The sequence below is a fragment of the Lissotriton helveticus genome, chromosome 1_1 (assembly GCF_964261635.1).
Source record: "Lissotriton helveticus chromosome 1_1, aLisHel1.1, whole genome shotgun sequence".
Lineage (NCBI taxonomy): Eukaryota > Metazoa > Chordata > Amphibia > Caudata > Salamandridae > Lissotriton > Lissotriton helveticus.
The window spans coordinates 899,380,648-899,407,854 of record NC_136057.1 but is presented as its reverse complement, the minus strand read 5'-3'; the positions used below and the strand labels follow the sequence as shown (position 1 = coordinate 899,407,854).

The following is a 27,207-nucleotide window of genomic DNA, read 5'->3' as shown; positions in this document are numbered from 1 at the left end:
TATTTTGCATACACAGTTATGTCATAGACCTTTTTCATGTTTCATATGCTGAGTACTAGCATTTCATTGACAATTCATTGACTTATTTGTCAAGTTTTTATTATTTACCTTGCCTATTGGCTTAAGACTCGATAAAGTACTTGGCTGTTTTATTTTTCTTTAGCATTGAATTTTCCTAGTTTTTAATGCTTTACCTTGCGGACCGTCCACATATAAACTTGCAATCTGCTCTCATGAGATGGCACTTCTATTATCTTATTCAGTTCGTTTCCGGATCATGAGGAGGTGTCATCTAGGTCCTGGATATCTTTACACCGTGTTAAGTTAGCATGGGCTCATTACCGGTTTAAACGCCATTTTTCCTTTTTTGCAACTTCTGCACACGACACTTAGTTGTTGCTTTAGCTTTCCACCTAGTAGTTCATCGTGGTTTACATGAGAATAATATGTTATTGGTCTACTATCTGCTTTACTTGTTAAACTATATCTGTACAGCGAGTGCTAAAGTTTCAAGAACAACACGATACAGAATTGTTATGAGGTCTGATCTCCACGACTTCATACTCATAACATAAGTGCAACTTCTGCCAATTCTGGGCATGAGGCGGGTTTTATATTGCTTTGCCGAACACACATACACAACAGTTGATGCGGTTCACATGAAGAGAGAGCTGGTGTATGCTGATGTGATTCCTTCAAATCTAAGACACTAAAGTATGGGCACGCCCTAAACCAACACAAAGAGACCTTCTTAGCAAATAATATAATATGTGTATTAGGGAGGGTGAGATATAAGCAGCCGCGGGCCGTGGAGGGAGTTACGGTGAGGCAGGGAGGCGGGGAGGGGGAGAAGCAGGGTGGAGCCCTCTCTACCTTGCCCCTCCCCCTCCCCGCCTCCCTGCCCCACCGTAACTCCCTCCACGGCCCGCGGCTGCTTATAAGTGTTGCTAACTCTTATTCATTTACAGCATGTTAACATACTATCACCATTCACTTTTTATGTACTAGTAACTATGCTGGTAATTTTGCTACTGATAATATGTGTACTTTTATTATCTAAGGTACTACGCCTGAGAAGACGGCATTAGTAAATAAACATTTCAAATACACATGTGTTCTTCTTAACTCCATGTTCTGGTTTCTAAGAAATATATAACGACCGACTGTTCATGAGTTCCACGTATCCTGAGGTACTATAAGTTCATATTCTGGATTGTCTAAACATTGAGAGTTTGTTATATCCAATGTGACACTGTACCTAGCTTGCTAAATAGTTTTTGATTACTAACGTGAGTTTTGGGACACCCTAATTCGCCGAGGTTCCAATCCTCTGTCCACAGTTCTGTGTGAGAACAGAAACCCTGCGACAGGGGCACCCCCGACCCTTGCTGGACCTTCATCACACTTGCGATACAACTCCAGCAATGCGCCACCTTTACGGCACAGATACATCACGCATCTGTGCTGTTTTTGCCCCATGATGCGCCGCATTGTAAATGCAGCACACCATAGGTGACGGAACAGCGGCACAGAATGACTAACACATCCCTGGTGATGCGCCAGTCATCATAAATCTATCCCTATGCTTCTTATCTTGTTAGAGATGAACCGCCATATGTATCATCAAAGTTATTTGCATTTCCTAAATAGCGAACTTTAAGGAATAAATAGCGATTCTTTACCATTCCTAGTTTGCGATGAGCTATTTGCTAATTAGCCGAATGTAGCCCAATGAAGCCCAATGTAGCCCAATGTAGCCCAAAGATGGCCGCCAGACACACAAAAAAACAAATGTAGCCCAAATATCAGCCAGATGTAGCCCAACTATAGCCCAGTGACAGAATGACCAATCAGCTTCGCAAACCTCCGTTACGCGAAGCGGAGCGCTGTTACAGATATATATCTTTTTTTGAACGTTAATTTCTCAAAATCCACTGGAGCACATATATTGAGACCTAGCAAAGGCACATCGGGCTACCAGTCCCTAATATTTTGCCAAGTTTCGTGCAAATCCATTCAGCCGTTCAATTATTATTTTTATTATTTTTTTTTGCCCCGCGGGGCCCTTTTAAAACCTCCACATCAAACCTAGGGGGTCAGCGAGGATCTACTATGCCCCCTTATAGTTATTTCCCCCTTTGTTTTGACCTCCTCTTGTCTCTCGATCCTACCGAGAGACAAGATGGCGGCCGCTACGGACTGTTTGGAATGTTGACAGACGCCGGAGAACCAATCAGCTTCGCTTCACAAAGCTCCGTTGCGCGAAAAGTCCGCGAACCAGAGCGCTAACCGGTCCGCTGTTACAGATATATATCTTTTTTTAAACGTTAATTTCTCAAAATCCACTGGAGCACATATATTGAGACCTACAAAAGGCACATCGGGCTACCAGTCCCTACAATTTTGCCAAGTTTCGTGCAAATCCATTCAGCCGTTCGGGCTAAAAGTGAGGCCAACCGCCCTATGGAAAACTCAATGTTAAAAACACGTTTTGGGACCCCCCTTTTTTCTCGGCCCCCACTGGACGAACCCCCCCCAAATTTTCAAGGGCTGCTCAGAAACAAAATGTGCCATTTTCCTGAAAATTTCAGCCAATTCCGTCCACAAACGCCAAAGTTATTAGACATAGAATTTTCAAAAAACCCATAGAGAAAAAATCCTAACTATATATACCTACTGGCGACCGCCAGTAGGTAATATATATATATATATATATATATATATATATATATATATATATAATAGTAAATCGATGGGGGGAGAAGAAAGAGGCTGTGATTCATTCAGCTTCCTTGCCGTAATATCCAAGATCAAAGAGGAATGAATCACTTAACCTGAGTAACCAGGGCTAGCAACTTTGTAATTAAAGGCCCTTAATCACGTTTAGCAAGGTCATGGGGTGGTATATCTTGGTTCTCCGACAAGTTTAAAAACGTGTAAGCATCATCATCGGGCTTCTTTTTTGTAGTATGCTTGCCTCCACCAGGAGGAAAACCACTGGTTATTTCAGTAGTGATCAAGGAATAAGTGAAAGTGCTAAGTGAAGTGGATTTAAAAGCTTGTATGTCCTTGACAGTTTTTTTAATCAGTCAGGAATCAAGTAATGATAAAAACAGAGTGGTGCGTGTGTGGACGAATTACTTGTCCAACTCAATGTCAGTGTCCAAAAAATAGTTCGACATGTTTCAGCCCTCCATGTATGCCTGGTTTGGTCATTGGGGCTTTCTTCAGGACCTCAAAAAAAAGTGGGGGTAGCCTATGCATTACACAGGTACCTATTAGAGCAATTCTGGTTCCATTATGTGTGGAGAGCAATTTGTTCTAAAAAAGAAGCAGAGAGAAACAAAGAAAATATATATGTACATATATACACATATTGCTACATTTGGAATGTCATATTATGTGACTATCAATTGGTCCAATGATGGATCACATGCTGATTTGATAAAAGCTCTGATAAGCGGTGTTAAGACTAAGAGATAAGTAACTGGAAAATGGCAATTCTTTATCCTTATCAGTTAACCACAGATCATTGTCTAGTTATCTTGGGTGCTATCACAAATCGTAGCATTCTTGTTGGTGATGTAGGTGTCTATGAACACATAGATTTACTGCCCCACGACCTTGCTAAACGTGATTGAGGGCTTTTAATTACAAAGCTGCTAGCGCTGGTTACTCAGGTCAAGTGATTCATTCCTCTTTGATTTTGAATATTACGGCAAGGAAGCTGAATGAATCAGAGCCTCTTACTTCTCCTTCCCATTGATTTACAATATTAAAGCAGCGCACAGCTGTGGGAGCCAAACAAGTGGACGAAATCTAAGTTACTCAGATCTAACCCATTCCTTCCAGGCTCCAAATTGATTAGGCAGAAGATAATGGCCGAGAATCTAGACCTAAGCTACTCTGCAGAAGAGATAAACGCAATTCCTTACCATCATTGTTGCAAGAAAGCGACCTAACACAGACATTGGCACAAACCAACAACTGGGATGAACTCCAAGAAATAAAAAAAGAACAAGTGAGAACTGCCATTCATGGGATCATAATGACAGAGTACCTCCGGGCCAATGAGGCACAGAGAGGACTTAGGGTCCACAATGCCCCACGTATCTTCCTACAGGATTTGGCCTTTCGCAAGGATTGGTCTGGAATATCATGGAAGTGTACGAGAGATTATCTAGTACTCATCATTAAAATAGCTACTAGACTTACGGAAGCACTCACACTCAAAAGTCAAGTGAGTGAAGCAAAATTAAAGAATATGGTACACATCACTGTGTACAAAAAAAGACTAGAGGAGATCAATAGAGAAATTAACGAGACAAAGGAGTATATAACAAGAGCAAAATACAAAAACTAGGCAAAAATCTCAAGAGATATTCGATGGAAAGAATGCATCCCTATACTAGCGAAGACTATAAAGCACCTGACCAATATTCAGGCAATGATTCAAGTGGCGGTACATCCACAGAGGGCTCAGATTGGAGAGAGAATGAAAGCACAACATCAAGGCAATTCAGAGGCCAAAATAGACAACAACAACGATGCAGGCCGAACAGATGGCACACTCCAAACTTCAGCAATCAACCACCACTGTTATTTCAACAATTCAATCCCAACTTCCAAGGATGGATGAATCCCTACTACCCGGGCCCACCTCCCATAGGACCACAAATGGGACCCAATTACATGCAAGGACCTCGTTTTTTAGAGAGAGGCCAGACCACCCAAAGAACAAGAAGGAAAGGAGTAACCTGGACAGACCAACAACGACAAGTTCACACCAGGAACATGACCGGAGCCAAACCAGGCTCGAGCACGACAAGCTCATACTCAACCTAACGGATATCACATTGACCAAAGAGCAAGAAAGAATCCTGAATAAAGGCCTGGGCTATGTCCCAACCCCACCTCTTGACACATTCAAATTGCAGTGCGAAATGGATGAATTCTGCCGAAAATTAAAGCAAAAAACATTTTTCCACCACAAAGAAGAATACACTACAGATGGAGACACACTACTTAGACAAAAATCAACTTTCTGTCCTCTCAACCACCAAGAACTAATCAAAATACAAACTTTCGAACAGGTGGTAATGAAAGAGGTGAAAGATCTCAAAGACCACACAATAAAACCCTTTATTAACGTCTCCAGATCTGAACAACAAGCACTGGATGAACTCAAACATCACAATGACCTGGTAATCAAACCAGCTGACAAAGGGGGATGCATAGTCCTGTTAACCAAAGAAGGCTACAACCAACAATGCCTGAAACTTCTCACAGACCAGAAATTCTACAAACCAATAAACACAGATTCTACAGCAAGGCTACAAAGGACAATCAAACTAATGGTTGATGAGGCGGAACTCAACGACTGGATATCTTGGAAAGAAGCTGATTTCCTCAAAACCAAAACACCTAGAGTACCCTACTTCTACTCTCTCCCAAAGACTCACAAGGACCGCCGACCACCACCAGGGCACCCCATCGTCTCAGGTATTGGATCTATCTTAGAACCTCTCTCACAGTTTGCTGACCAATACCTGAGACCACTAGTACAGAAAACACTAACATACCTCAAAGATACCAGAGATTTGCTCAATCAACTCAAGGACCAATACTACGTAAAGGAAACAATGCTAGTGGGGCTTGGTGTTGAAAGTTTATACACAAGCCTACCACAACAGGAAACCTTGAATACCTTAGAATCACAACTCTTTAGTGAACAATGGGATTTCAAGACCCTGAGACACTTAATTCTTGAATGCTGTAGGTTAGCACTTACCGAGAATTACTTTGAGTATAATAACACCCTATATTTACAATGCCACGGCACTTCAATGGGCAGCACATATGCCCCTAGCGTGGCAGGTCTGTACATGAGTCATTTTGAAAACAACTTCATACACAATGAGAACAACCCTTTCCTACCCAGAATGCATTTTTGGAAACGTTACATAGACGATATCATCGTCATCTGGGAAGGTGATAACGAAAACCTGCAGGAATTCCACAGGTGGATAAATACAAGAGACAAATGCCTCAAGGTCACTTACACCGCTAACAAAACAGAAATTGACTTTCTAGACATTACCATCTACATTGATAATGATGAAATAGAAACCAAGAACAGTCTATTATCATATGACAGTTTTCATTCCCGTCCGCTAAGGGAGAACCTCCCCTACAGCCAATTCTTACGCCTCAGACGAGACTGCCCAAATGTAGGGGTATATAAGACCCAGGCGAGGGATCTCTGTGAGAAACTAAAGAAACGGAATTACCCAGATAGAATAATCAACAAATGCCAGAAACGGGCAAGGAACCAACAAAGAGAGAGTCTCCTCGAGACCTTACCGAAAGAACCAACACCGGACTTGCTTACTTGCATCAGTACCTACTGTACAGCATCCAATGACTTGAAGAAAAACAGAAATAAAAACTGGTTCATTCTGAACTCAGGCGAATTAGACTGGCCAAAACCTAGATTTGCCAATAAAAGAACTAAAAACCTAAAAGACATATTAGTGCATACAAGACCGGCAGCAACAACTGGGAATCAACCAACAGCAACACTCTGGAATTTATCACCCATCACTGGTCATTTCCCTTGCGGATCATGCTTAGTGTGCCCACTGACAACAGTTACTAAAACGATCCAATTATCACCAGAATTGAAGTGGACTGTTAGAAACCACACTAACTGTAACTCCACCCATGTGATCTACATGATCACATGCCCATGTGCCCTCCGTTACATAGGGATGACGTGCCGCAAAATAAAACAACGAATTTGCGAGCACAGAAGCAACGTCAAATGTAATAAAAACCTCACGACCAAGATGAGTACCCATTACATTGAACATGGACATACTGTGAATGACCTGAAATTGGTTGTCCTAGAAACTTTGCATATCAAAAATCAAAATGCAGAACGCATTCTCTTTGAAAAGGAGCAGAGATGGGTCCATCGTCTAAAAACTAACAAATGCGGTCTCAATGATAATATTCCTTGGCTCAGTCTGAATCGCTAACTTATATATTTTTTTACCACCAACACCTAATTATTGAGAGCACACATGAATCATCCCCTTAATGTACAGGACTGATGAATCCCCATTGAGATCTAAATATCAATTCCTTTTCTGCTCTAGACCTTTGAACAAATGTATGCACTGCTGGCCATTAAATTTAAGAAATTCACGTACTCCTAAAGATATAACACAGTATTTTTTTCACCTCCTCATAAAAAACAAAGTCTGTTTTCAGTCTCCGAGACAGTCTCCCTTACATATTCGAATAAACCATGGAACCAACTTCATCCAGGGCACCAAGGGAAGAGCCAGCACAAGTCGCCGCAACCTGATGCAAGCAGGTGTGACATAGAGGCATAAGATTGCCGCACATGGAGATAAGTACAAATCCCCTTCCCCTACTAATCCATTTTTCACGTTAACTCTGCTTCCCAGCAGGTCAATTGTGCCCGCTGGCACCCTGTTGAAGCCCGGACTATCGCCCTAGGAGGTATTCTACATTGAACCAGTACGCGCAAAACTAACAATATGCGCCTGTATCAGTTCGATTGTGAAAACCACTCGCACTATCTTACTTTTACAATCTCTGCATATGCTGAGGCCCAGAGACCATTTGGACTCTCACCACCGCCTGTTTTTTATTAACTTAGTGCAGTCTTAGGCGATTTAGCAGGACCGAGGCTGACAGACTTCTTAACACCGCTACGAACTTAGGCACGCAGAAAGTGACTCCCCCACAGTAGCCATCACAATAAATTACTACAGCATTAACAATAGGCTGTAACCAACACCACAACGTCTTCCATCACCACTCACGATCGCATGACGCCTCATTTAGAGCGCAGTTGAGTGGTAAACACCTGATAATTCACTACTAACCAAAATACCTCTTGAAAACTTGTTTAAAAGAAAAGCGAAACTTGCGCACTGAACATCACGATTTTACTAATTTGGATGCCATCCTAGACCATCTCACAAGTGTAACCTTAAAGACACAACTGTGCCACATCGCTTTGTGTACATAGACACCTACATCACCAACAAGAATGCCACGATTAGTGATAGCGCACGAGATAACTGGACAATGATCTGTGGTTAACTGATAAGGATAAAGAATTGCCATTTTCCAGTTACTTATCTCTAATTCTAAACACCGCTTACCAGAGCTTTTATCAAATCAGCAAGGGATCCATCATTGGACCAATTGGTAGTCACACAATAAGACGTTCCAAATGTAACAATATGTGTGTATATGCACATATATATTTTCTTTGTTTCTCTCTGCTTCTTTTTTAGAAAAATTGCTCTCCACACATAATGGTACCAGAATTGTTCTAATAGGTACCTTTGTAATACATAGGCTACCTCCACTTTCTTTTGAGGTCCTGAAGAAAGCCCCAATGACCAAACCAGGCGTACATGGAGGGCTGAAACATGTCGACCTATTTTTTTGGACACTGACATTGCGTTGTACAAGTAACTCGTCCACACACGCACCACTCTGTTTTTATCATTAATTGATTCCTGACTGATTAAAAAAACTGTCAAGGACATACAAACTTTTAAATCCACATAACTTAGCACTTTCACTTATTCCTTGATCACTACTAAAATAACCAGTGGTTTTCCTCCTGGTGGAGGCAAGCATACTACAAAAAGAAGCCCGATGATGATGCTTACACGTTTTTAAACTTGGCGGAGAACCAAGATATACCGCCCCAAGACCTTGCTAAATGTGATTGAGGGCTTTTAATTACAAAGTTGCTAGCCCTGGTTACTCAGGTCAAGTGATTCATTCCTCTTTGATTTTGTATATATATACAATATATAAAAATATATTATATATATGTTTTGCTGAATAAAACATAGCTTAAAGTGACGTCATAGTTAGGTGTTGAAATAACATTCCACAAAAACAAAAATCACAGAAATTCATTGTTATAGTTTACTGAACTAACTAGAATATACGCTCCAACTATGCACTACTTATGACTTCACATATTAGATCACATATGACGTTAAATTACATAATCGATGGCATCACTGACCTCACCTTTGTTTTTTTCAGTGAATTGATAAGGCTTTTTAAATTTAAGCTAAGAACTTATTACCATACCCAACTATAACATCACTTTAAACAGGAGGATGGGCACACACTGCCTCTCATCCCAGCACTCAGTGTGCCCAAATGCATCATAGTAAATGCAGTGCATGATAACACCGAATTCAGCGTGTTACTCTCTACTGAAGAAGGACAACTATCCTGAAACACGTGTCTAGAGATGTGAAAAAGTAAAGCCTGACACCGAATTAAGTGTTATCATGTGATCAAGGCCCGGCAAGGCTCAAACGCGTAATGGCTGACAGCCAATAAAGACATTTTCAAGCACTTATGCTGTGGTCTGTGCTCCGGTCTTTGAGAAAAAGATTGCAAGCTGAGATTGGAGTGTACAGATATATATATATATATATATATATATATATATATATATATATATATATATATATATATATATATATATATATATATATATATATATATATATATATATATATATATATATATATATATATATATATATATATATATATATATATATATATGTCCCCAAATACATTCTGATTTATTTCACATAAGCAGTGAATAAACACCAGCACATTTTGACCAATATGGCTCCTTGGGGAACTGTATATAATGCAGATATTTATACATACACATATTCACATCATAAGGAGTATATTAATACAATGACTATTCAAAGATACCCTTTATCAAATATATACATGTATTGAGGAAAAAGGAATTAGTCTCATAAAAGCATTCTTGTGGCTAATCATCAATCAGTTAAGAGCATTATGCAGTTTCTATAAGTGCTATAATTCTTTCAGCATTAAGGGCCAGATGTACAAAGCTTGTTTGCACTCATAAATGGCCCGATTAGCAGAATAGGGTTGTTTGCAAATGTAAAAAGGCTTTTTCAAATGTACAAAGCTCAAATTGCGCTTCATTAACCTGTTACTGGATCACAATTTGGAATTGAGAATCGGTATTTGGAAGGCGTGTGTTTAGTGCGTCCCATCCTAATACCGATTTGCGTTGATATGTACAAATGTTTTGCGACCAAAATTCAGTCGCAAAGCATTCACATTATATCACCAACTCGAAGTTGGAGGTAAGACACTCGTAAAAGAGAAGGGTTCCCTTTGGGAGCCCTTCCGGTTTGAGAATGAAAAAAAATATTTTTTTGAACAGCAGGCAGTGGTCCCAGAGACTACTGCCTACACTTAAAAAATGGAACAGAAAACTTGTAATGTTCTTTTGATAATGCATCACATTTTCCTTTAAGGGAAAATGGGCTGCATTAAAAAAATAAGATTGCTTTATTTTAAAGCAGGCCACGATCCCTCTGATTTTTGCGATTACCAATAGGTCGCAAACTGAGACCTACCTCATTATTATTCTTGAGAAATGTCAATTGTCAACCCACTGGGAATGGCAGAAAGTAAAACACACTTTCGTACACTAGTGTTTGTGATTAACAAATAGCGAATCACAAACATTCACGATTTGGTAACAACAAACACTACGCTTTATATATCTGGCCCTACGTCTTTTAGCAAACAATCATGTCCATATTGGCCACAGTAATGTAGGCTACAGCTGCTTGTAGAAACGGCAAGATAAACGTTAAATGATATATGGAATTTAACCAAATACCAAAAGTAAGTGTCACTCTTGGTGTGTAAAATATTCTTTAATAATATCCAAGCTAACCCCCAGACATGCCTCTAATATTGTTCCTTTGGATGGTGCACAAAGCCCTTTTTAGTATTGTGACAAAAGATTGTCGCCGATATATTGTTTCCAGCAATGCCTAGTAAAAATTGATTTTTGCATCGTGTATGCAGCGATATCAGATGCATATAAAAATATAGTCATTTTGAACTTTTTTTGCTTAGTTCTGCTTGCTATTCATCATGACACAATGTTTTCAACTTGGCTAAGAAAATGAAACTAATTATTCATATCACTCGGCAAAAAAGTGTGACAGAGCAAAATCCTTTGAAAGATGACTCTGGTGATTGGATGTGGATAACCTTGGGGAGTTTGAGTGGAAGTGGCAGGTTTACAAGGGGAATATAAAAAACTGTTGGCCAAGAGGCCTTTTTTTGCTGGTTTCTCAAAGAACAAGAAGCCTGGCCAACTAGACCTATTTACTGTGTTTTACAGACAGCTTTCTCTGCAGATGTATTTCCGCACAGCTTGGACACACTTAAATCCACACAAAAATACTAGGAGTAAAGCAAGGAAAGAGGAAGATTTGGGATGCACAAGCATTATATACAGTTTGTTGGCTTTTCTGAAAAAATAGCTAGCCCAGTCCAACTGACAAAACGTGACATTGCCATGTTTTGAATCCATTAAACAGTTAGGCTTTACCATGTTTGGATATTTGATTATTGTTATAGGTTTATACATGTTATTTATTTGCATTTATAACACTTTATTGACAGTGTCAATTTATTTAAAATGTTGTTATATTTATGTGTCTTCCTTGTTTGGATGTTATATATTTATTTATTTAATAACATTTATTTCAATTTTTTATCAACAACATGACCATGATTGTGCACACAGTAGTAAATATGGGCAGAACAGGTTTAGTAATTACAGTGATAATGCTTCCAGACATCGGCCCCTCCGCTGTTCTACTCTCCCCTCCATTGTTCTACTACATAGGCTGGACATACGGTTCCATTTACTCCCTGTCCTCCTCCCCCATCCTCAGAACTCCCATAATTTTCCCCTTCATTAGCATTTTGAGTATTCGTAGGGGACCCCTCAGCCATTAAATCCCCTCATAGTTCCCTCCAAAGCCTTAAGTCATCTTCTAACTTTTTGTCTTTGCGACATCTATTCATGTGCATCTCTTCGGCTAGTGTCCACTCGCTTGCATCTCGCAACCATGCCTGAAACTCTGGTGCATGCGTCCCCATCCACACTATTGCAATTCTATGCCTCGCCAGTACCAACTGTTTTTAGGGAAACAATGGTTCAATTTGGCCCATTCGGGTCCTGTGCAAACATGTGGGGTCCCACAAGGGGGGACACAAGGAACATTTTTTAAACTCGACAATTAATCATTGAGGGAGCACGAAAGTAGTAGGGGAACATATGTGTTGTAAAACACTCGGTGGTCTAAGGAAGGTACAGTATTGTGCCGCTTGTCTTGTCTTGGGATACTGTGCATTTAAACTACACTCGAGTTGGAGCTACTTCCAGCCAGAAATAGATGTGAGCGCAAAATGATCGAGTCTGCTTCCTAAGGTATTCTTGGCCCAATTCTTGAAATAGCCTTCCTTCCTTAGACCACCCCGACGATCCCACCTGGGACTGTGGCCACAGTAGAGATTTCAGGTTGCTCACTCATTGTCCTGAAGATGATCTTAAGTCCCTAAAAGATCGAAACGTCGTAGACCCCCACAACAGGAACTTTCTCGATTGTTTTGACTTATGTGAAGTTCCTTTTCTGTTGTCAATGCGATGTAATGTTTTTAAGTTCACTTCACTTTGTCACATTATGCACCTTTCACTCAATGTGAGCACCTCATTATTTTGACTATTCCTAATCATGCGTGTGCAAAATAAAATGCATATTTTACACCACATATGTTCCACCTACTACCTTCGTGCTCCCTCAAAGATTAATTGTCTAATTAAAAAAAATTCCTTGTATCCCCCCCGTGGTACCCCACATGTTTGCACAGGACCCGATTGGGCCAAATTAAACCATTGTTTCCCTTAACACATGTTAACCCCAGGTTCTTCTAACGAGGTACCCTTGTTCTACCATACTACCTCACCAGTACCAACAGCAACTGCAGTAGCCTATATCCCATTTTGCTTTGCGTTTTGCTTTTCCGCATCAAACTTAAGAAGCAACTGAATTTTGCTGTTCAGCTTTTCCTTTATTAGGTCCACTACCTCTGCCCAAATGCCGCCGACCTCGGGACATTCCCAAGCCAAATGTAAGAATTTCGCCCCCCTCATGACATCTGGGGCATGAATTAGGCCTACCAGGTGACATGCGATGTATCCTCACAGGGGTCATGCATGTATGGTTAACATAATTATAATGGATCAGGCGAAACCGAGCATTACAGGAGAACATGTGTGTGAGCGCCCCCACCACCTTTCAGTCTTTTTCCTCCAGCGGTTCCACCAAAACGGCATTCCAAGCCTCATATGAGGCCGATGGGAAGACATACGCGCCTGCCCTCATTGACCTATATAGCAGCGATACGATGCGCTTGCCTGTCCCACTGGTGAGTGAGGTATCTAGTGCTTTTGTGAGTTGTGGTGTCAGTGGATACATGGGCCATATCTCTTTGAAGATATTGGCTACGGTCACATGTTGTAAATATTGTCCCTGTCCTAACCCAAAGTCCCTGCAAGCCTGTTAGAATGTGATGAAGCACTCACTTGGGTACAGGTCCGCAAACGAGTTACAGCCCCCCTCCTGCCATGCCCTGAATGACCTATTGGCCATCACTTTGCGGATTGGTGCCAACTCCCACACGCACAATTCCTGATGGAACGGGCATGCCTAAGGATTTGCTCCACAAATAGCTGCCATACAGACGGTGTCTGCTTAACCATGTAATGTGCTGTCTCCGGAGCGCCCGCACCTTCAATAAATAAGATCGGCAGCTCAACCACTGTCACATATGAGCCTCTTCTACCAGTTGTCACCATTGCCAAACCACTTAGTCGCCTGTTGCAGCTGGGCCGCGTAGTAATATAATTCCATTCTGGGGGCTTCAAGTCCACCTCCCTCATATGTGCGATTTAATTTTGCAAGCGCTACTCTGCTTCTTCGTCCCGTCCAGTAGAGGTCAATCAAAAGGGAGTCCAGAGCCCCGAATACTCGTCTCGGTTTTGGGCACATCGTGTTCTGTAACATAAACAGGCAGCAAGGTAGCACCACCATTTTGGCTATTGGCAGTCTTCCCATTAGGGATAATGGTAGAGTATTCCAAAATCCAATCGAACCCCTTAGAGCCTCCAACAGTTTGTAAATATTCTGTTGCAATATTTGGGAATCATCACCCGCCACCTGTATGCCCAAGTACCTAAAATGCCCAGTCTCCCATTTCAGTCACAGCTGAAGGAGCGATTCCCCCGCCCGCCTAGTGAACTGAGCCAGTGGAAAAAGTAAAGATTTGCTCCTATTGAGTCTCAAACCAGAGCAATTACCAAAATCCTCTAGTATCCGCAACAGTTTCGGCACTGCCTCTCGGGGTGTAGAGACATAGAATAATACATCATGTGCTTATAATGATATTACCTGGGGTATTCCACCCACCTGGATGCTTCACATGGCCAAGTCTCTCCGCACCCAAATCACCAGCGGCTGTATTGCCAGTGCTAACAGGAGCGGCGAGAGCGGGCAGCCCTGACGTGTACCCCTCTCCAGCGTCTTCTCGCCTGACTTGCTCCCTCTCACCTTTACCCTGGCGCTAGGTGCTGAATACAGGATCAGCACCCATCTTCTAAACTTTGGGCCGAACTCCGCCACCCTAAGCACCTCCAGCAAGTAGCACCAGTCTACCGAATCGAAGGTCTTTTCGATGTCCATTGACACTAAGGCCAAAGCTTCGTCCCCGTGTCCTGTTTCGTGTATGATATGGGACAATCTCAGAATATTCATGCCCGTATTGCAAGATGGATTAGAGCCGCATTGATCCTTGTGGACCAAATGTGTCATGTGAGGGGCCAGTCTGTAAGCCAGGACTTTACATAGAATTTTCATGTCCGAATTGATCATCGTGATTAGTAGACATGCTGAGGTGTCCTGTGCATTCCTCCTTGGCTTAAGAAGCATGACTATTTCACCCTCAAGCATTGATGGAGGCAGCTCCCCCGACTTAAAGGCCTCCTCATGCACCTCCAACAGAGGCTGCATCAACTGTGCTGAGTATGCCTGCAAAAAAGCCATAGGAAACCCATATGCACCTGGGGCCTTAAATCCTGGCATGGCTTGAAGAGCCTCCTGCATTTTTTCCGACAGTAATCTTGGCATCTAATTTCTACATGCCCTCTGGCAGGAGCTGCGGGAGCACAAATTCCTCAACCACTGGAACATACCTGTCTGCTGTTACTCCGGGGTCTGCAGTATAAACCTGCTGTAAGTGCTGTTGGAACACCTCTTAAAGGCCAGCTCTAGTGTGGACAAGTCTGCCTCCCTGAGTAGTTAGGGCTGTCGTAATTGTGGGAACCTGCTCCCTTCGGAAAACCCAGGCCAACAAGCGACCCGAATTGTCGACCCTCAGCATATAGACGTTGGTGGTAATGCGTTAAGGTGTATCAGGCCAGCCTATGCCAGATATCAGCTAAACACTTGCGCCAAGCCTGCTCTCTCTTACGCTTCTCTGGGCCTGCCGAATTTTCTACCTGTACTGTCGCCAGAGTCTTCTCCTCCCTATCGAGATCCCCGAGTAGTTGTCTTCTTACCCCACATACCAGCCCCTTGCCTACTCCTCTAGTAACTGCTTTTAGAGCCTCCCACTTGGTAGTCTTCCCAGTCTCACCCCTCAAGTTCAGGTCCAGGTAATCTGTAATAGATTGTGCTAAAGTTGCCCACCCCACTTGATCTTCCAAAATATCTGGGGAGAGCCTCCAGTGCCTGGGACCCAGGGCAGGAGTTCCCCACCTCACTGCGCACTGCAATGGTGAGTGATCAGACAGAAAATGCACCAAATGAGTCACCTCTGCCTCAGGGAATGCCGGCTCCCCCGACACCAGCACTCTATCCAATCAACGCTGAGTTCCATGCGTCAGGGACTGACAGGTAAACAGTGGGAGTGTGGGATGCGTCTCCCTCTAAATATCATGAGCTCCTGAAAACTGCATGACCCTGCTGGGCATTTGTGTCATCCTTCATTTTGTTCTAACCTTCAGGGGGGCTCTATCAAGTGCCGCATCCAACACGCAATTAAAGTCTCCCATCCAAGTAAATGGAGCATCCACTTCATTGGTGAGTAATTCCTGTGTGGCCTGAAAAAAGGAGCGGTCATGTTGGGGGCGTACAAATTCAGAATGACAATGTCCCTACCATCCAGAAACCCTGGTTGAATGTTATATTTATTGTTCTATTTCATATATTTTATTTATTTTGTATTTATAAGACTTAAATTGCTTTTTCTTTTTTCATTTAGAATTGTATTTATTTGTATTTATTTATATTTTATTTTTTGTTATTGCGTCTTTATATATTTATATTTTGTATGGCACTGTGGTCATTTTGCACTAATAGGTATGACTTGAGATATGGTCAAATTCAAACTGCCCAGCCACTACTTGTTCTTTTGGCCTTGGTTCTTCTAGAACTTTTTCGGGGAGTTGACATTATTCTGTGCTTTATGTTAAGATACAAATCTTTAATTAAAAAGTAATATTTTGAACAAATGTCTCTTTTGTAATCTTTGCCTTGTCTGTATGATCAAGAACTACATTTGAAATGCCAGTTAAGTCCATGTTTTTTACTGCTTGAAATGCACTTTTGATTAAATCTGTTTCAAACATTTCACAGGGTAGGCGTACCTCCTATCAAAACCTTACTGTGAGGAAGACTCCCTTGCTGAAATTCAGATCGGGTATTACATCTGTCAGCAGTGCCAGTTGAGGATGTTGATGGAGCCAATCAGGGCCGGACTGAGAACCAAAACCGGCCCTGGAAAAGTGCTCGACCGGCCCCCTAGGGCCCAAAACCGGCCCCCACCCTTGCGGCGCACCGGGGGATTGCCCGGTGCCTGCAAAGGCCAGTTCGGGCCTGGAGCCAATAGAGTAAGTGGGTAGTGCTAGTGGAGGAAGTGGGTGGAGCCGGGGGGAAGTGGGTGTGGCTCTGACAAACATTTGAGCACCTGGACTTCATATTTTACAAATTAAGCACTGAGAGTGTCCATGAGCAGGGAGCACAAATATCTTGAACTCATATGGTAAGCTTTGAACTGTGTTTGGCAACAATTATTTTATGCAGGCAGATACTAGGAATGTTTAATGAATATCTGTGGTAGAAACAGTTCACGAAAGACCAACCAGATACTCTGCTCTGAATTTGTTTGTTTGTAGTCTTATATAGCACAACTTATCTCCTGTGAGAGTATCCAGGCGCTGTCCATGGGCACGGGGAGATTACGTGATTTGCCTAGAATCACAGTATGTTGCTCCGACGCAGAGACTCTAACCCGTTTATTTCTAGTGATACCTGTTCACTCTGCATTTCTAGTGATACCGTTCACTGTGCATTTTCATTCATACCCATTCATTTCTAGTGATACCCGTTCATTATGCATTTCAAGTGATATCCGTTAATTATGCATTTCTAGTGATACCCCTTCACTGTGCATTTCTAGTGATACCCGTTCACTGTGCATTTTCAGTCAAACTCATTCATTATGCATTTCTAGTGATACCCGATCATTGTGCATTTCAAGTGATATCCATTCATTATGCATTTCTAGTGATACCCCTTCACTGTGCATTTCCAGTGATACCGGTTCACTGTGCATTTCTAGTGATACCCGTTCACTGTGCATTTTCAGTCATACCCATTCATTATGCATTTCTAGTGATACCCGTTCATTATGCATTTCAAGTGATATCCGTTCATTATGCATTTCTAGTGATACTCGTTCACTGTGCATTTCTAGTGATACCCATTCATTATGCATTTCTAGTTATACCCATTCATTATGCATTTCTAGTGCTACCCGTTCATTAGGCATTTCAAGTGATATCCGTTCATTATGCATTTCTAGTGATACCCGCTCACTGTGCATTTCTAGTTATTATAGCCAGGGATTTGTGTCTTACCTGAATGCCCCCTTCCTGCTGAACTAGCACATCAATGAGCTCTGCAATCATTCATCGTCCTCTGTTGACCACGCGTGCTTAAAATTCACGACACAGGAGTTATATGACAAACAATCGAGACATAGGCAAGTGCTTACCTCGCCACCACTGCAGGGAAAGGCGCTCGAGTATCGAGAAGTGCAAAGAGCTCCTTTCACTGCAACATCATCCTCCATGGCAAAGGTCGCCGAGCAGTTCACAGAAAAGTACTTAAAAGGTTTCCAGGTGATCCCAAAATCCTGTGACCGCTCCAGAACCATGGCCGCCGGTCTTGGCGACTTGAACACCATGATCAGATGTGTGAAATAATATGTAGTTTCCAAATCCATCTGGACCCTTTCCCTGTGCACATCATTGGCAGATTGCCACCATGTTCGTGGTGACCGGAAGGACGAGTCTGCCATGGCGGAGGGCGGGTGAGCCAGGCGCGGGTGAGCCGCATTGCATTTGTTGCACACAGGTGGCCTGCAGGTCAGATCCGGATTTTCCGTGCTTTCGCAGTACAGTTCAGTGGCATTGTAGCCGCATGTTGTCACCGTCCACAGTCTCCGCCCGTTTGCCAAGTTCCCCATCCGTGGATTGCATGCCTTCTCACAATGCAACCCGAGTCTGGCCACACTGCTTAACCCTAGAAATAATCCATGTAAACAAAAGAATAGAATTGTGTTAATAAAAAGGGTTATCTTGAGAACTCTCCTATCTACCCTACATAGTTTTCCTCTCCAAATACCAGAGCTTCAATTTCAGTAAATATTCTAGTTTGGACTTCAATTATCACATTGCCACATTCATCAAGTGCTCCTATGTATTCCTATGACGCATAAACAGATACTGCCTCACAAGCCCATACATTACTGTGGCATTCTAACCTATACATGTCACCATATTGAAGGAATACTGGGCAAATACCAAGTTTGGCAACCAGATGTTAAGGCATGCATTCCTTATTATTTTTGTAGACAATAGATACATGTTAAAGTTCATTTGCATTTACATAGGCAAGCCTATCCACCTTATGTCTGGTGACCACCTATGACTAATAATACAATAGAAGCCTGAATGGATAAAACATCATTTAGCATCCTTATCACTTTGAATAATATCTTAAATTGGAAATAGAAACTTGGAAGTGCTTGGTTTGACTACAGAGAACTTTATAAATATGTTGGACTCCGCAGTGGTTGAATATTGCTATGTTGAAATTCAGAATAAATAATGTATTGCTTGTAAATGTACCGTAAGGCTATTTCTTGAGGGAATCGGTTGAGGACACACAGTATTTTCTGTGATTTAATACCCATCAGCAAGGTAAGAGAAAATGTATAGAAACAGATAAGGACTCAAAACCTTCCAATGTATTTTAAGGCAGCCGGCTTCCAAAAGAAAGAAGCAGGCGCTCTTGATGTTACGCAGGGAGTAGGTGTGACTTGAATGTATCAAGGTATGGGTACAAGCTATGCGACTCATCTCCCTTTGATGTACTCTTTGCAGACTGCAGTGCTTAATTTGAACCAGTGGTTGTTATCTGGGCCCCCTGACACTCATTTTTGAGGACCAGCCCTTATTTTTCTGCATCAGTCATTTACCGAAAGGAAGAGAGAGAAAAACAAACAAAACGGAGGAAGAGAAAGATGGTAAAAAACACCATGAAGGCAGAAAGCAGGAACTTGCAAGAGTGAGATTAAAGGACAAGGAGTGTCTGGTGGTGTATTAAAGGGGCACAAGGGGGAATAAGGACTACGCATCCTTCGTATAGGTCCCGCCAAAATTTAATTACACCAGTCGCAGGCTGCTGAGCAGAGCTTTGTGCACCGGCACTCATTATTTTACAAAGTAACCACTGGTAGACTGGTACTCTGAGAGTTACTACTCGATCTTACTTATTTCAGTATACCGCTCCTGCTCTTTGATATTCATATTCGATTACCAGGTAAACATTACCTCCTAAACAGAATTAAAACAGATACAAGCTACAGATCAGGGCCCAGATTTCCTATGGTTTTGTGTTGGGTTGTCATCACTTTTGTGGGAGAGCCCAAATACAAAATCCTTTTTGGCATTTTCTAAGCCACGAAAAGTCACTTTACTTTGCATTGTTTAATAAATATAAAGTAATGCAATGCAGCGCATAGCTTTGCCTTGCTATACTTTGAACTGGGTAGGCATTACCTGGGTGGAGCAGGGGCATGCACAAGTATTTTGTAAACCTTGTAAACCTGGGCTTGTGCCAAAATGGTGCACATACCTGACTGAGGCCTAGCAATGTAAAATATCTTTATTTCGCCTCAGTACTTTGTCTTTCCAAGTCATTCTGCAGCACGGATAGAAAGAGGAATATGCCTGTATGGAATGTTTTTGTGCCACAAGGCACCACTTACTGCACAAAAACAATCCTGCCTGGATTGCAGGCATCCTTGCACTATGGTGTAAGTGTGTCAGTGTTTAGCGCTAGGCAGCACACAGTGCACCAGTGGATGGAGAGAGAAGAAATGCTCCTTATCTTTGTAAATGTGGAGCATTACTGCTCTCTCCCTTTCATGCAACGCAGCATATCAAGCTCCCCTGCTGCACCATGTTGTGTGATCTAATAGTAAATGTGCCAGAATGATATCCCCTCAAATAACACAGAGTTATAAATGAAGAAGGCATTTCTATATATCCTGTTCCAAGCATATATATCTGCTCTCTTGCTCTTTTAGGGTTAAAATTACACTTTTGTTCGAAAAAAAAAAACAAGTATGCCACAAGGCAGACAGAAAGAGAATACTCAGCCGTGAAATCATCAGATTGCATTGCTGTGCTATTAAAAATTGATTTACTTAAAATTAACTAGTTCCTCTGTCACAAATACAGAGTTTAGTTGATCTCTCTTTTTAGGGTGGAGCCTCTAAGAGCATGCTGAGCTAGCGCATGCGTCTTGCTTGCGAGACACAGCTGTATACATAAAAGGTCTAATAGCCCGCTTGTTGATTACCATTTGTTGACTTGCATGGCACTCTCCTTTAAGGCCTTGTAATTCGTCAAGTCAGGCCTAGCATAATTTCCATCCTCTCTGTGGAGCACGGACCAAGCACTGATTGATTCAACGTAATCAGTGCCCATCCGCTGCTCTCGACGTGGTTTAGGTACCATTTTGTTCTGTTGAACTTTTAGTGCACTGCAAACAGAAGGCATGTGGCAGGCAAAAACATGCACAGCAGGACAAATACAATTGCAAAGATTTATTTTTATAGTTGATTCTTTTATCTTTACAAGTCTTCTTTTCTCACTCTGCACTCATGTTTTCTTCTGTTTTTGCTCGTGGGCACTGTTCTCAAAAGACAATTATTATTTTATTGCAAAGCGACATTATGTGTTTCTTATGTGTAATTTTTTTAATTAAGCTTTAACACATAATCGTGCAGTACACCCCAATCCACCACACTCCAATCCTCCCCATTTCTATCCACCCCACCTCACCCCACACCAATCCAATCGACCCCACCCCACCCCACCCCACCACCCACCAATCTAGTCCACCCAACTCCAATCCAACTACTCACCCCAAAACATTTCACTCTAATTTACCACACTCCAATCCTCCCAACCCACCCCACTCCAATTCCCTCCACTTCAATCCAAAACAATCTGCCCCACTCAAATCCAAAACAATCTGGCCCACTCCAATCTTCGGCACTCCAATCTTCCCCACACAATCCAAAACAAACTGCTGCACCCCAAAACAATCTGACCCACTCCTGTCCAAAATAATCTGCACCACTACAATCTGAAACAATCTGCCCCCCTCCAATCCAAAACAGTCTGTCCCACTCCAATCTGCCCTACTCGAGTCCCCAAAAATCTACCCCACTCCAATCCAAAACAATTTGCCCCACTCCAATGTGCCCCACTCTAATCAAAAACAGTCTTCCCCACTCAATCCAAAACAAAACAATCTGCCCCTCACCCCAATCCACCAAATCCATCCCAATTCACCCCCACTCCAATCCAATCCACACCAGTCCAATACATCTAATCCAGCCCAATCCAATCTACTCCGCTCCTATTGAATCAACCTCACATCACTCCAATCCAATCCACCCCACTCCATCCCAAATCCACCCACTCCAATCCAAAACAAAACAATCTGCCCCACTCCAATCTGCCCACAACAAAATGCTCTTCTCGATCCAAAACAACATGTCCCACACTAATCCAAAACAATCTGCCCCGCTCTAATCCATAACAATTTGCTCCACTCCAATCAGGCCCACTCATATCCTCAAAAAACAGCCCCTCTCTAATCTGCTCCACTCCAATCAGCTCTAATCCAAAACACCCTGCCCCACTCCAATCTGTACCTCTCCAATCTGCCCCAATCCAATCCAATCCATCCCACTCCAATCCAATTACCCCACCCCAATCTTATCCACCCAGTTGAGCCAAATCTAGTCTGCCCCACTCTATTCCACCCAACACCACCTCACCTCACTCACCTCACCTCACTCCAAAACACTCCAATCCACCCCACCTCGATCGAAACCACTCCACTGCAATCCAATCTACTCCATTCCAACCCATTCCAGTCCACACCAATCCAATTCATCCCTCTCCATTCCATCCCACTCCATTCCACCCCACTCCATTTCAACCCACCACACTACCACTCCAATCAACCTCGCTCCAGTCCACACCAGTCTACTCCAATCCACCTCACCTCACCCCACTTCAATGCACCCCACCCCAATCCGTCCCATCCTAATCCACCCCATCCCAATCCAGTCCAACTCACTCACCCCACCCAATTGCAACTGCCCCACTCCGATCTAATCCACCCGCATCCAGTCCACCCACAATCCACCCCACTCCACTGCATGAAAATCCACCCTACTCTATCCTAATTCAATCCACCCCACCACCGCTTAGTCTACCTCACTCAATTCAATCCATCCAGCCCACCACACTCCAATACACCCAACTCCAACTCAAATCCGCCCTACTCCAATCCACTTGATTCCAATCCAGTTCACCCCACTCCAGTTCAATCCAATCTACCCCTCCACTCCACTTTAATTCGCCCCACTCTAAACAACCCTACTCCAACCCAATCCAATCCACCCCACCCCAAACCAATCTAATCCACCACAATTCAATCCAGCTCACCCCATTTCAATCCACCCCACTCCTATCCACCCCATCCAGTGCACCCACTCCAATCCACCCACTCCACTCAATCCAACCCACTCTACCCCAATCCAATCCATCCCAATCTAGTCCAACCCACTTCTTCAATCAACTCCAACTCACTCCATACTATTCCACCCCACTCTACTCCACTCTATGCCACTCCACTCTACGCCACTTGACTCTACGACACTGCACTCTGCAACACTGCTCTCTGGTATACAACGGTAACCACGCATTTTTTACAACGCAGTACCGTTACCACGCTACTTTTACCACGCAAGTCGTTACCACGACTTGCGCTGGGGGGCGCTCCAGGATAGTAAATAGTTTAATTTACTATCCAACTCCTTTCCCTAGAGTCCACGGGGACTGGAGTTGGAATAGTAAATTAAAAAATGTACTATCCAGCGCCCCTCCACGCAAGTCGTTGTAACGACTTGCGTGGTAAAAGTAGCGTTGTAACGGTACGCGTTGTAAAAGTACGCGTGGTACCGTCATACATCCCTGCTCTCTACGACACTTTCTGCCACTGAACCACTAAACTCTACTCAACTCTACAACTGTCTACTCCCCTTACTCCAATTTACGTCACTCTACTACAACAAATCCAGTCTACGACACTCTACTCTCCCCACTCCAATCTAGGACACTCCATGCCACTAACTTTTAGCCATGCCAAACATCAGCAACATTGGTGTACAACATGGCAAAAACACATCGCGAAAGTCAATAGCTCTTGTATAGGCGAGACCTATTGGCTTTGCCAGTGCTTGTTGTCTGAAGATAGCATATGAGCAGGATTTCAGAAAGCTATAACATTCTCGAGGGGCAACCAAATAAAACTAGTCTAGAAATTGAAAACCTATTGGCAGTATAAACAAGTTTATTAGAATTCAACCAACATATTAGCATTTCACTACTAAGCTGAAAATTGCACCTTTTTTAACCTTGGATCATCTCAAAATGGACTCATAATTTTTCATTCTCAAGTCCTCTATAGTATATTTTAGTGCCACACTCTTTACTAATTACTCTAACATATGGTAAGCCTTATGTTCTGACACTTGATCTGCTTGCTTCAGGAGTTTCTTAGTAAGGTCCAGTCCCTCAACTTTGCTTTACATACTTATTTCATTCACCTTTAGCATGGGTTGAGCTGGATATTTTCACTCAGTTGGTTTCCACTGGTGCAAACAGAACCAATTTCGTGTCATCAATCATGTCTTAAACATTAAATCCATGGTTCTGAAAAATATACATTATGCAGTCTTCAAGACAAGTCATTTTGCTGTCATTCTGCCTTATTTCTCTTTCAGACATATGTATGAACACATTTTCCCATAGATACATCTGGCCCTTTAAGTGTGGCTTGTTCAATACATTTGCACCTCTAAAACAGGAGTTCCGCTTGCCAATTTTAACACTCTAACAATAAATCTTGTGGTAAAATTCTTCCACTTATTGTGTTAACTTAAACATTTGTAGACCTCATCTGCTTTGGCCATTTCTGTGATATTGCCACTTTGGGTGATGCTCATAACACCCGCACTGTGCCCACTCCAGGATGGCATGCACCTTCTTACATATTTATTACCAAAGACAGCCAACACTCGTAGTTTTGTGGTCGTTGTTGGCCGCAGTTTATTACCCTTATATGCATACTCATTTTGCAAATCATTTTTATGAACCATCATGAATTGGGTGTCATAAATCATTTGCATTACTTGTCATAAATCATTTATCATAAATCATTTGTTGGTCATAATCATATTGTAAATCATTTGTGTCATGAACAGTCACACATTATGTCATAAATCATTTGCATTGCTTGTCATGAATCATTTGTCATAAATCATTTGTTGGTCATAAATCACTTGTTTGTCATAACTCATTTACATATCATAGAATCGTAAATCACCTTGACAGTTTGTTATTTCACTGTTTTGCAGGCGTATCTTGTTTCGTGCCATCTTTGAGGGCAAACATTGTTCTGTTGGTTTCCACGCCCCTTTGCGAGTGGGGGGTAGCCTCTCTCCGGAGTTAGGCCCCAACTTGCTACCTTGCTAATCTCTTTTTGTGCCCTGCTGTTTGGTGGGGTCTGAGCTGCGAGCACCATCTCTGTTTGCTACCCCCTTTGTCAGGACTTCTCACCCTGCCGTAAGGCATCCCAAAGTGAACGGCCCTCTTCTACACACCGCCCTATCGGTGTGCCTCCATAACCAACTCCTGTACACTTTTTATTAGCCAGCACTGCAATACTGCTGCTGCCTAGTAGTTGGTGGGTGGTTCTTGAAAATCCTTCGGCGCAGCTCCTCAGCTCCATAATGTCATAATGAGCTGAAGTATGGGGAGTGGTGCTTTATATCCCCCCATGATTTTCCCGCAGAGACGTGTTGCTGTGATTAGAGGGGGTTCAAACCTCACCTGTCCCCCCCCCCAATTGGCCAGGTGACTAGGTGCCTCTCTGGCACGGGTTAGTCATGAAGGAAGCGCCCCTTCTGCTTTGGGGCACTTCTAGGAAGCAGGAACTGGATCCTTAAAGGGCTCTGGGGTCCGTTATGGCGCCAGCCCTCAAGGCCCACTTCAGGGGCGGCTCTGCATTAATATCCTCAGCCCTGTCAAGCCCCACGTATCAAGTGTTAGAGTAATGCTTTTGAGGCCAAACTTCCGCATCACTGCAAGGAAAGAAATTGTCATGCAAAATAGGTGAGCAGAAAAGATAAGCATGTAATGTCTCTGTTCCCATAGAGGTCGTTTTTACTGTTTTCCTTCAGATAACAGTGACAGTACTAACTGACTCAAATAAATAATTTTATTTATTGCGTGATTTAAAAAAACCATTGCAAATACAAAACTTTTTTAAAAAAGGATTTCAGAATTTCATTTAAAATATCATGTTCATAAAAACCAGTCAAGGTAGCAGTAACAGGTGAGGTTTAGCAAACGTTATGCCAATGGAGAGTCACGAGCTGTGGGCACCTCACTTAGTTTTTTTGCAGTGCGCTCCATAAATCTTACTAGGGCACAGTTTAATTCAGTGATCCTAGGATCAAAGCAGGCCAGAACTGCCACTCTACAGCTTCTGATCATTTTTCTATTCCAGTGATGCTTAAGTAGGCCCCGTCTTTCAGTGAGCATTTTTGGGCACAGACAGATGATGTGTGTAATGTCTTCTTTGTGATTCCCACAAAGTCGGCATAGATCTCGTCCGTGCTCTCTTTTCCATTTTGGCCAATGCATCAACAAGTTGATAACTCCCAGTCTCAATTTTAAGAAACTTAGTTTCATTTGTGCACTGAAAGAAATGATAAGGTACGGCTGTGGAATTACCGAGGCATAGGAATGAAGGGTCATCCACCCATGACTGCTTTTTGCAAGGGTGGCTTTATCTTCCACTATTGATAGTTGTTTTGTGCTAATTTTCGCTAGCCTTTTGAATTCCTTCTGACTAGCGTGCAAGTTCCAGAGGTCGTTTAGGCACAGGGTTGTTAGACCTTTTGACCAGTAGTCATGACCTGCTCGCCATGAGTTGTTGTCAATACTAGCCCACAGATGGTGCCCTAGACTACCCTCCTTTGATAGCCTCAGTTTGTGACAGCACATAAGAAAATACATGACTGGCCAGCGGTTGTTTGCAGATGCCTAGTTTCAGCCTAATTTGTGCCTGTGATGTATGGGTTGGTAATTTGAACACTGATCTGTAGATCTTAATAATGATTGTGTCCAGTTGGCCACTCTCCAATCCTTTCAGAGCTTCGCTACCGTAGGTTAGGGTCGGAATGATTTTAGCCTGAGCGGCCTGTAGTGTGGGTGCGAGAGTTGGGCCTTGTAGCTTCTTTTGAATTAGTCCAATTGCAAAAGCAAGTGCCACACCCTTCCTTTTCTGTTCTTCTAGGTGAGATTTGTATTTTTCGTTGTTGTTAAAAATAACTCCAAGATACCTCTGACAGTTTGATTCGACAATACTTTCATTGTTCAAAGTCCAAGAAAGTTTCTTAGCTTTACTTGGATGAACTGCTAGGATTTTCGTCTTCCTGTTGTTGATGCAAAGCTCGTTGTTATTTGAGTATTCAGAGGTAGCATCCA

At 42.6% G+C, this 27,207-nt stretch overlaps 1 protein-coding gene across 2 annotated transcripts in view; it reads right to left on the bottom strand.

Annotated features, from left to right (window-relative positions):
- The window catches only part of NTN4 (netrin 4), a 567,299-nt gene that overhangs the window by 460,954 nt on the left and 79,138 nt on the right, over positions 1-27,207 (bottom strand). For both annotated transcript variants that reach the window (XM_078675865.1, XM_078675873.1), the window contains exon 2: positions 18,054-18,583. In XM_078675865.1, the coding sequence (XP_078531991.1) occupies positions 18,054-18,583 (530 nt within the window). The remainder of the gene's footprint in view (positions 1-18,053; positions 18,584-27,207) is intronic.